Below are 12560 nucleotides of genomic sequence, written 5' to 3' on the forward strand. Positions count from 1 at the left end.
GCTGTTCACCTTGCCTCAACTGCAGCTTACCTATAAACACAGTGAGGGAACAAACAAGTATGTGACTTGGCACATAAATGTTTATTTATTGGATAGGCTTTAATGGCAGAAGAGAAGTCTAATATCCCAGCTATCATAATCCAATACAGCACACCCAGACATGATGTCTAGTGTTGCAGCTATTATAACCCAATATATCACACTCAGGTAGGACATTCTTCATCCAAATAGAATCAAATAAAATCACCTCTTTCCTCAGGTTACTGCTGCATGCAGAGAATGTTGGAGGTGCAGACAGTACCAGTGCAAGAACCTTTGCAATCTTTAACACGGTCTCAAGGCAAAGGTTTTTCAGAAGCTTTGAAACATGGGGTGGGACCTCTGGCAACATAACACTGTAGAGCTCCAAAGAGTAGAAAGTCAGAAGTTGAAAACTTCACTACAGTTTTCCAACAGGAAACCACAGTTCAGTCACCCTCTAAACTTCTCAACGTGTGATGCTCTTATATTCTGTTTATGAATGTGCAAACAATATGTGAGTGCATGTTTAAACAAACACACACAATACTTACAAGTGCTGTACTGTTTGTAAATAATGATATTTCTGCTCTTCCATTTGTACAATTATTCTCCCCACACACCTCGTATGTTTTAATATTTTCAACCTCAACAAAGTGTACTTGCACCACGCCACCAGACACACCTTGCCTTCTTTTCTCTGAAATGGTCAGACCCTCGGTGCTCCCCCAGCCTAGTATTCAGCAACACTTAATTTACAGTGAAGGGCTAAGACTTCAGATGAGCTTCAGGGAAAATTAGCCTGTCATTACAGGCTTGGAGAAATAAAAGATCACCCAAATGCCAGATCTGACCTGACCTTTAAAGTACTGCTCCAATAATATTTTTCAGTAACTATGCTTCCTACTCTTTCCCTTGCTGGACAAGGGATATGAATCAATTACTGCAGCAAGTCAGTTACAAGCTGGCCACAGATTTCTTTTCAAACTCTACTGAGAAAAAACATTGACCTCCAACAACCAACACAAAAGTATTGCTCCTCATAAAGCATCCACTTATTTGCACTGTTTTAGCAAAACAAGGAAGGACAAAAGTTGTTGTACCCAAATTGCACCTGTTACAAAATGAACAAGCAGACTCTAGAACAGGAGAATTTTATTTTCCATGTTTGCACAGTTGGGGTTTTTTTTCTGCTAGGAACAAAGAAATGCAGCTACAAATATAACATGAGAATTTCTAATCTCACTTTGCATATTAAAAAACCATCAGGTTTTGAAAAATATCAGCATAACCTGTAAATACCTGAATGAATTCCAGGGTTTAAATACAAACATGCAGCTCTATGACAGTTATGTATTAAAAGTCATTGGCTAAAAGACAAAAAAAAAAGATGCTTTATCAGGAGAAATACTGACTGAAAACACATCTTAACAGGTGGCCAACAAGGAGCTCTTTTGCCATTTCTTTCCAAGTGGGCTTGAAAGTGAGCTACAGCTACTCAAATCTGTACCTCCAGCTGGGATGTTGATTCCACTTAGAAAAGTGTGCAGGAACGGATATTCCTGCTCAAAGCTCTGTGGTTGCTTCTTATAAGTCACTCTACTATCTCTCTTAGAGAAGAGAACACAATTCATATACATTCCATCACTTGTATGCAGTTCAGTCAATGAAAACACTGTTCTAGCTGATTCTTGCTGCCTGCCTTGAGCTCAGAAATCCTGAGCCATGGGGTCTGCCTGCTGCTTGAACTAATCCCTTGTTTACTGGCACTGGGACTCCCGCTGGTAATGAAATAAAAATAGTATTCCAGGGCAGAAAGCCCAGGAACTAACAGGACTTTTCTCAGGAGAAAGAACACAACTGCAAAATAGTATCTATCCAGTGTAAGGATATGCATGAGTAAGTACACTGCCTGCTTGCTCTCACTCCAGACTGCTGATGTGGAGATGCACACTCTTCCCCCTCAGAGCCAAGCTGAAAGGTGCAATGGCTGCAGTGCCCACCTGGCTCTTGTGAGTTGTGTGTGCACACCTCTGTACTGCCACAGCATTCATGGATGGCTAACACTCCTTCATTCTTCTGCTCCTCATATTTACAGTGGGAAAAATATTAACTGCTAGGAACTGATGATGAAAAATGGTGAGAAATCACACTGTTATGGCCTGATATGATTTTTGATGTAATAAACTCTTATTTGATTTGCAGGTGTTTCTTATATCCTCTCTATTTCTACAGTATTTTTTTAAGAAGTCAACAGAACAAGACTCCATTTTAATAGAAAGATTTCCTTACAAAAGTGTCTTCATTTTCCAGTGCTGTCCAAAATCCATTTCTGCAGCAGAGATGATCCTATGGCCTATATAAAGAACACCAAGGTCTTTATTGCTATCCTAAAGCAAGTTTCATCAGTTAGTTCTAAACTGTTGCTTTTTTTCCTTTATTTTTTTAAGAAAATAAACTCTTCTTGAAGCTTTGTTGTCATCCTATATCAACTAAATAAAATTGATTTCAGGCAATATAAATTAAAGGCAACATTAATTCAGATGCAACAAACCTGAATATACCATGTGAAATAAATGAAGAAAAGTAAGCAAGGTTTGCTCAGCTGAATAACATAAAAAGCACCCTCTTCTTTCTGATCTGAATTAAACCTAAAATTGCACCTTCCTTCTCTAGTCTTTACAGAACTACCGGGTTTCTGCAGGATCATATAATCTTAAATATATTCATTTAAATGCTGGGACATTTCCAGCAGAGAAGCCGTTTGTGAAATGCTGACAGCAGTAGGTCAATAGCAAGTGGGTTGTCTTCTCAAAGACTTCTGGAAATTTCTTCTATAAAGATTTAGTCTTTGGTACACCCCTTTGAATTAGGTTTAAAAATATTACACTGATAAACACAGGTTTTTTACATTTAATCTTGTCTATACCACATGTGAAGCTTAGTTCATTCTCATCGTCCTTCACTGTACTCGAGATTTAATCTGTCCTCACACCAGTTACACAGTGATATAAAATCATAAGCTAATGTAAATTTACTGTAGAATTAAAGGTGTATAGAGGAGATCTGCATTGCAACTTCTGTGTTCTTGTTCCCCTGGTCCTCCCTGGGACATACAAAAAAATCATAAAAACTGAAGAAGGGGCCAAAATATAAGACACAACTTTGAACCATTAGAAAGAAAAAATTCACAAGTTTGTTAAAGTTGGCAGTCAGGTAATTTTGAAGTGATCCTGTGGGAGACTCCTGTTTAAAGTTCAGGATATAGGAAGATATGAAGCAGCTGTTTCCAATCAGAAGTGACAGCAGTTAGTTGCTATAATAAAGACCTGTCTGCACATTAGGTGGGAACTTCTAAAGTGACAGAACTGGGCTGCAGCATTTGGTAAACAATTTTAGCAAGACTATAAAACAGTCTTAAATGAGTTGATTATTCTCATCCCTGCTTGATGTTAGGGAAGGGTTGTGAGGACTTAACAAACAATGTAAGAAATTAACATTTTTCCAATAAAAACATTATGACTAGCAGGGCAACCTGCTGTTGCAATCACATTTTTAAATGATGAAAAAGCAGGACCATGAAAAAACAGGCATACTTTTGGTGCCTCACATTGGTGTTCGTGGTGTATACAAGGATGGGTGTAGTAAGAGGTAAATTTCACAGAAATTGATAGTATGTTCTTGAATAGTCATCAGCTGATGACCAGCCCTTAAGATATGCTCTCTGTGTAAAATTCAGTTCAACATTTGACCAGCCCTTACCGTTGCTTTTTCAGCTCTTTCCACTATATTCTGCAGTCACATCCTTGCAGGATGCCAGGCTGAAGCCCCAGAGCCAGGAACGGGAGCCACTGCTACACTATGCCAACTCTCCCGCTCTGTTTATGAACATTGTTTTTCAAGCAAAGCTACTGCTTTTATTTCGATACTTCTAAACAAGTGTGATTTCCCTATCTAGGGTTTTATAGTCAGCAAACTAGGTTTAGGAACGATAAATTCCTACAGTGAAGGTAAAAGCTTAAGAGAGTTAATCAAACGAGACAGAGGATGCCAAAACCACACTAAAGCTGGAGGAGAAGGCAGCATATAAAACATCTCGAAGGGATCCATGACAACAGTCATCATCAAGATGAGTTACCTGCAGCTCCCAAATCTATTCTACCACTGGGGTTTGCAGTGACTTTATGTTCAGTAACATTCCAGCCAAGCTGCATATAAATCCTGTCAGTTTTAGATGGAATTTTGTTATAAACAATAAAATCTGTTTCCTGAATATCCTACTGAAGATGGGACAGACAAACAGCAGAAACAAAAACAGTTCAGTATATTTTACAGATAAAATTTTCAGACATCTGCTTTGTCAAAGAACTGGGATAGAGGACCACATGGAAAATCAGTTTTTTACCTTAGTCTACTATTTTTTATGTTCATGGTTGTTTTATATTTTATGGCTTTTGTATTCAGAACAACACTTATGTATAATAAATGTGCTTTTCCAGTCACACATTTGCTTCTTCATAAGAAAGTTTTAGCAGAAGAGTTCAAAATGAGGAAATTCTTTTGTTTTCCTTGATTTTTTTTAGTCCAGTAACCAGTGATGAATTTTATAAAATCCCATTACAAGGCTGACTGCCATGGTATAGAAAACTAATTAATTTACTCTGATGAATTTGTCATGAGACAAATTACTGGGACCACTGACTCACTCTGTCATCTTTGCACATACATCTTTGGAGCAGAAGCACAGCATAACAGAAGTTACTAGCAATTTTTTTGCAACAGTGGTTTTTATCTGTTTTTTTCAATAAACTAAATACTTAACAATGTTCTAGCATACCTGTCATCTAGCTGGTAATACTGCTAGACCAGCATTAAAATACATGGGAGAATAAAGTCCACATGAGCAGATACAGGTGTTCTTCCCTCACTTCCTCCTGCAGCTGAGTAAATATGAATTTAAACGCACCAAATAAAGAGACTGAACACTGACTAATAAGAGAAGAGGGGTGGCTCTAATTTTAGGTAGGTTTATGCACACAGTTTTTTAATAAACATAAATATATCAGTTTGAATGTTATTTTTATACTGATTTCCAAAGGAAATGAGACTCCTTGATTCTGTTATTAAGTGGTGGTTGCCGCTCCCTGACCATCCTCATCCTTCACTTCCGAGCTGGCTTACAACTTCTCAAGTTGTTGGCTTTTAGTCTGCAGTTGACAAAGGGGGAAGAAATCTCCATTACATTAAAATACTGCTATTCCCAACAAAAAAAGCAGCTGGAAAGAGCAGAGAGGCTTATGTTACTACTTCCACTATTAGAAATACTGCAGTACAAACTTGGCAGTCACCTGTTCTGTCTGCCCTCTCAGCTGTCCTGTGAGCACTCACATAATGGCAGAATAATTAGCCCCCACATCAGCCACAATATATGCTTTCTCCCAGCTGGTTAAGTAGAGGAGAAAGGAGAAGAGCTGAAAACATGAAAAGAAGTTGAATTTATATGTGGAGAACTAGAGGAGATGAAAGTACTTAAATGAAGGGAGAATTTGAGATTTATCAGGAACAAAGCAGCGAGGGAAGAGCCCGCACACACGCGTACCTTCAGGCAACCTCATCTGGTGGGTTCTGATGCTCAAACCACAGTGGGATTTCACAGCCTGGCACCAGCTAATGTGTACCCACTGAATTCTGGTACTGAAGTAACAGAACAAGGTTTGCTTTTTACCTGGGCTGGGAAAAAGCAACACTGATATAAATATGTTTTCTTCAGAATTGATCCAGAGAGGAAAGGCTGTGCTACTTTGCTGAAAGGGCTACGTTTAAGACAATAAAGCTGTGTTTATGGATAAGTCCTTTAGGTTCCTAAATCAGCATTAGATGTCACTGTACATATTTAGGTTGGCTTTAGAGACCATTATTTCACACTTTACACAACTAAAGAATTCTATCTAAATTAGAGTGCTAAGGTTAATAAGCAGAGGTTAATGCTAAATATAAGCAAACACAAAAGCATAGCAGATGGTTTACTATGTCACCCTTTTGCATCCATCCCAGATCAAGGTACTGGAAAAAAAAAATGATAATACATGGTATCATCATTAAAAATAATTAACAGATCGACAGCATTTTCCTTCTCTTTTAGATTTCAAAGCTATTATAAAGTTTAATTACTAGCAGCAGAAATCAGAATGGAGACATCCCTATTCTGCAGAAAGTGACACAGAATTACATTCAGCTGGGCTCTGAAATACCAGCAAAGACCAATAAAGCATTTTGTGCTCCTGAGCAGCTCACAGACCATGTGTTGGCATTTACTTGGCGAGTTACATGACTGAGGTTACTGCATAACACCAACTGATTGTACATTAGAAAATTACAATAACAAAGACTGAATAATCTTGTAGTTATGATACTGGACTGGGAATATTTTTGTGCAGCTCTTGGCTCTGCTACAACATTAAGCAAGTTACTTAGTTTTTTTTCTCCTCAGTCACTTATCCATAAAACAATGGAATTTTCTTTTTCTATCTGTCTATTCATGGCCCAGCAAGTTTGGGAAACAGACTCTCTCCTTTTGTACTTCCACAATACCTAGCACAGTGGACCTTAGAATCAGGTGCGGTCTTGCATGTCTACCTTAATGCAAACAAATCATTGTTTATACTGCATTTTTATCTATATTGTGTTTTAGAATGGATTTGGGACATCTTGCAACCTTTCCCACATTGCAGGGCTACACCAAAGAGCTAATGTGGGAAAAACATGTCAGCAAAGCACGAAGAATTGACTTTAAAAATACCTCCTACCTGCACAGGTGTCTCCAGAGTGTAGATATGTTCCCCACGCACGTTGTAGAACTTGACAAGTGCGCTTTTCAACAGGGAACCATTGCTGAGGTCAACCAGCTGGTTCTGCTTCTCCATGCCTGCTACTGCAAGCAGGTCTCCTTGTGTGCACCACTGTACCACCACATCTGAAATCACAAAGATGCTTTGCAATAATCACTGATTACAAACAACAGGAACAGAATTTCCAGATGCTGCAAAGTGACTTGAACAGATAAAACATGCTCTCAAAAGTTACTTAAGTACGTAGAAACCTAAATCCTTTCATTGAAATAGTACAAAATATGCCACAGACGCACTTTTGAGAATGACTCTTTACTTTGTAAATTGAAAAAAAAGTGTAAAAAACATTCTTTTTTCTCTGTGGTGAGTCTAGAATGTAATCAGTAGTTGCTCCTAAACACATAAGGACAAGAATTTACTAGAGATGTTGAAACTGATGTGGAAGATCCTACATACAGCTTTGGGGTAAATAAGTGGAATCAAGTTAATATGCAGATAAAGAGAGCAGCAAAGAGTGTTTGTCTGGAAAGGCCTATAGGGCAAAAAAGCAGAATATCTGGCAATGCCTCATGTTCTCACTGGCAGTCAATACAACTTTTAGTATAACTCGAACTAGAGTTACAACAGTACAACATGAAACTAAAAGGATTTGGACTTCTGTTCATAAATTCATATGGCCTCCATATCATATGTTTTCTTTGGCCACCATCATACAAAGATGGTGAAGGCTCTGGAGAATCTCTCTTACAAGGAGAGACTGAAGGAGCTCGGCCTGTTTGGTCTAGAGCAGGCTGAGAGAGGACCTTACCAATGCATATAAATATCTCAAAGGTTTGTGCCGAGAAGATGGCGCCAGACTCTTTTCAGTGGTGCCTAGCAACAGGATGAGGAGCAATGGCCATAAACTAAAGCACAAGAACTTTCACCTCAACGTGAGGAAGAACTTCCTTACAGTGAGGGTGGCAGAGCACTGGAAGAGGCTGTCCAGGGAGGTTGTGGATTCTTCCTCTCTGCAGACGTTAAAAACCCACCAAGGCAAGTCCCGGTGTAACCTGTTCTAGAGGACCCTGCCTTGGCAGGGGGGTTGGACTGGAAGATCCCCAGAGGTCCCTTCCAACCCTAATGATTCTGTGATTCTGACTTGTGAAAATCTACTCACCTGCTTAGCAGGGCTTTGCTGGAATCACACAGGGACTGCTCAGGCTCTCATATACAGGGATATGAATATACATATCAGTTACTTCTCTTACAGGCACCTCATGATGAGGGACGCCCACAACTTAATTTGGGGATGCTTATTTCAAACCCTTATATCCTCTAGTTGTTTGTGACACTTCAAGAGTAACTCTAAACCGGTATTTTGCATTTATGCTCGTGTTTCAAAGGCAGATTTGCATGTTCAAGGAATACTGAGCTAGTCTTTAAATCTTTTTACTCTTAAACCAGAGGTGAAAGGCAGCTATTTTGTCTGAGACAAAGTGAAGGTAAAGACAAAACTTTCGTGCTCTGGGATGCTCAATCTGCCAAGAACCTTTTGAAGACACTTGTGGGCGAGAAGCTGTCTTCAAATGAAGAAGCAGGAGAGAAATGAGAGTTGGCAGGAAGGATCTCAAAATTGTTTCAAGTTGTCAACTTGTCATTTTCAGGGACTTTTATGTGCAATTTAAAATGGTTTTGTATTATTTCAACTTTCTGATATTTCTTATGGGAATTATGCTTCTGTACATATCAGAGGGAAACTGCATGTTCCTCAAGGTAATTTTTCCACAGCTAGACATTGTATGCCTCTTGTTTTCTCTTAGTTTTCACCCCTCTGAGTAACCTACAATGGGATTTAATTCATCTTTCTCAGAGAGGAAAAATATAGGCAAGTTAGAAATAAACAAGGCAAGCTGAACAGCTCCACTTTTGGTAACTGGATAACTACAGAACTACCATAATGAAAAAGCTGTGTCCTTTGGATACATGTCTTCAGGTAAAACTTGCAGCTGATCCCCATGCCAAGAGGAAGAGGAGTGGTTACTTTGTCCAGCAGTTTTCTCCCTCTCTCTCAAACTCCTACAACTAGACTGCTGCAAAGGCAGCAAAGGGGTGGATGTGGGCTGCAGCATCCTCCCAGGACAGTGTGGCTCTACTGCTAGGCCTCCACTGCCAACAGGATTTTCAATGACTACTGGACCTTTACACAAAATAACTGATAAATAGGTTCTCAGCACCAACACAGAGATTAAAAATTAGCTGGAGGTTTCATCTAGGCTAATGGTCTAAAACAGAATCAGTGGATCAGTCACCCTTCAAAACTACTTCCCAGCCACCACAGGCAGTATACCAGCCAACCTGGAACACAGAGGACTGTAAATGTGCAACAGCTCTGCAGGCAGTAGTTGTGGCTAACTAGTACAATTAGTAGATGCAGCTCAGCAGTTCTGCAGGTAGCGGTGCTCTGAGAATCACCAAGTTAAAAGGCCCAAAAAAAATAAAGGATACATCTGAACAGTTCAGGACCTCCACTAGGACTGACAAAAGCTACCAGGACTGTTCAAGCTGGATGAAAAGAAGAACTTTTATTTGGGTAATCAAAGTTTTTCCTCTGTCAATTTAACAGAAATATTCCCAGTAAAATGATGGCTCTGAAAAACTAGTAGAATGGAAAATAATATATTGTTACTGCTTGAAATAATTTCATACTTGCCTGCTTTAAAAACGCATTTAGTAGCCTACAGCAGCCTATAAAGGCAAGGATATCTGCTGCAGAGATCACAGAGCAATACTGTGAGATTTTAAACACAAACACATGAACAAGAACTTGTAGACAATACTGAAGACCATACTTGGTAGTTTTGCGCATTCTTGCCTGTGATAGAAGCCAGTAAAATTTAGAGTCACTTGAAAAAAAATATGAAGACAGAAGAAGTGTGGACATCTATATAAAACCAGATGTAAAATACTTTCCACTGTACAGTGCTGAAAACAACAGACAGTGATATCCCAATCATGTTTCTCTGTCTCATACACATTCCCAATCCAGTAAGATGCCACACAATTTTTGTCTACCAATGAAAACTATGTAGTCCAGTCTACAACTAATAAAAATACTTCTACCCTATCTAGCACATCAATATTTTGCTACAGGAGGGTGACATACTTAAGGGATTTTTCTTCCACTACTGAAAGTCAATGGGGAAAGAGAAACAGGACAGACATCCTCAGCAAGACAGAGTCCTGCAACTCTAAACAGGGAATAAGATGGGGCTTGTTTCTCCTACTGTTTCCAGTTGAAAGAGAGACTAGATGACAACTCAAGACTGCTCAGTACTCCAATTACTCTAATACTGTAGAAATGCTGAGCAGACCCAGTAGTGATTATCACAATAGCCTCTGTAAGTTGGCTCCAGTTTTCCACACTTTTGGTATCCTTTCAGCTGATGAAGTTTTCTGGATTGTAGGGTTGTCTCATGAATCTGCATTTTGTCACTCACACATTTCTTTTGTTGGCACAGATGGAGGAAGGAGTGGAAAAGAAACCTCAAAGGTGAATTTTTTACCTCCTAAGGCTACTGCACATGGCAGATCACCCAAAAACTATGGGGCTGGTGTTAGGGCAACTTTTCACCAAAAACATCCCACTATTTCAGAACCGCTAAGAGTCTGCTCCAACAGCCTAATTCTCTTTTCATCTAATTTAAAACTAATTTATCTGTGGAGATGAAAAAGCTTCAGTGGAACCTATATTTAAGTATGCGCCTATGTGCTGTATTGAATAAAAATGTCTCTGCAGGCAAAGCACAGTAAATTGCACTGAGACTGCTGGAAAAGTAAAGGACATTTTTAATAGGTAAGAAGAGTAAAAATTTCAATGTGAATTCAAGATTTTACATGAAATACAGATTGTACAAACATTCATGCATATCCGTTAGCAAGATGTATAGTAATTAATCACTGAAATTTTTCCTCTCTCAGAGTAATTTGCCTCTTGATAATTAATAATTCTAACAAGTTTTCAATAATAGTGAGAACCAACGCAGCATTGTAATTTATACCAGGTTACCAAAAGTATGGAAGACCTTGTAAATTAAACATGCAAAGAAAGTGTTACATAGCAGAGACATTCACACAAAGAAGCATAAACATATTAATGCACTCTGCTGGAAAACTGCAAAACACATCAAGTGCTCTACAAAAGTGCCATAAAAATAAGATCTCAAATATATTGTGAAACATTTTTTCAAACACAAAAACTCCATCAGCCAAGAGCTGCTCTTCCTCCAGCAGGTGTCACTGCTGGAAACGGCAATAACAGCGCCGAGGGCTCCTGGGTTAAGGAGCAAGAGCCACAAAAATGTAACCCATGCACACAGCATCAAAAATACAAGAAAAACAGGGCATAGGAAGGGGAAGAAATGGCTTCTTTTTGTACCTTTCAACCCTGAGCGGATGATAGTAGGAGACAAGTCATCGTAATTGTTCATTAAACTGATGTCTCCTGACGTGAAGCTGACAGTAAGTAGTGGCTTGGTGTTCTGCACTGGGACTGGATACGCAGCTGGTCCATCTGCAAAAGGAGGCTCTGAGTGAGCAAAAGGTAAACAACCAAAAATAATCACATCCAGGCCGAAACACACTGTACTTCAGCCTACCACCATCAGGAGTTGTTTCAAGCCTCTCTACCTGCTTATTTCTGCAGCATCTGTGGGCACAAGCAAAGCAGGTTTAGCTAGTTAAGCTTCTCTGTTTCTGTGAAACCTCAGTGCTTTTACTTTGTCAAGTTTTACTGCAGCATAACCACGGTGATTTATGCATATACTATTATGTTACATAGCGGTGTTTTTCAGTCTTTCTCCACTGTCAACTCCCCAGAGTGACAAAAAAACCCCAAACAATGCCTTGGAAGGCTTTCTTGGAACCCCACTTGAAAACCAGCATGATGAACAATACAATGACATTAAAAGTGATTTGTTCTATACACTTTTTGCTTGGGCAAAAGACTCCTCCTGAAGTCACATAGAGATATTTTAAGAACTTCTAAGAGAATGTACTGACCTTTCACAAATTACTGCATTCTAAATGTCTAGGCAGCAGCATGAAAAGGTACCTGCCTTTCTGCATAACAGGATCACCCACAGAGGTGAGCCCAAATGGAACACTTGGCTTTAAAAACCATTTCTGCAAAGTCTCTGCTCCTCTGGGCTTGTTTTTCAGTGATTCACTAAAATTCCCTCGTTCAAATACTTCATGACCAGTATTGCCATCTGTAGCTTTTGCTGTTTAACTCCTTCTGTTTACAGTTTCCTTTTCCTGATTAAGTGCCTCTCAAGGCCCAGCCAACATCTTTCCAGTCAACAAAAATGGCAGAACCGGTTAAGAGTACTGTTGCTTCCTGGACTTGTAAAAAAGCTGATGAGAAAGCACTTTGGAGAAAGATATCTAGTAACTAGCACCTCTGTGTGTATATAATTTAATATGAAAATCCCAACAAACTTCTAGTCCTTCCTACACATCTGTGTGAGTCAAAGGCTTGTCACCTTTGAGAGGTTTATGCTGCATCTGCTCTAAAGAAAACACATCATGTTTGGGTAATCATTAAAATAGGCTTGTAGGCTTGTAACGAGACCACCCACCCCCTGACTGACTCAGAAAAAGCTAACACATTTGGATCATTTAAGTTCTCATCTGTGTACTCTGCAATTTCACCAT

At 39.2% G+C, this 12560-nt stretch overlaps 1 protein-coding gene across 3 annotated transcripts in view; it reads right to left on the bottom strand.

Moving 5' to 3' along the window:
* Positions 1-12560, bottom strand: part of TULP4 (TUB like protein 4) — a 156290-nt gene that overhangs the window by 25434 nt on the left and 118296 nt on the right. For all 3 annotated transcript variants that reach the window (XM_082303162.1, XM_082303163.1, XM_082303161.1), the window contains 2 exons: positions 11284-11418; positions 6825-6991 (listed from right to left, as the gene is read on the bottom strand). In XM_082303162.1, coding sequence (XP_082159288.1) covers positions 6825-6991; positions 11284-11418 — 302 coding nt within the window. The remainder of the gene's footprint in view (positions 1-6824; positions 6992-11283; positions 11419-12560) is intronic.

The sequence above is a fragment of the Coloeus monedula genome (genome assembly GCF_965178545.1).
Source record: "Coloeus monedula genome assembly, chromosome: 2".
In the NCBI taxonomy this organism is placed as follows: Eukaryota; Metazoa; Chordata; class Aves; order Passeriformes; family Corvidae; genus Coloeus; species Coloeus monedula.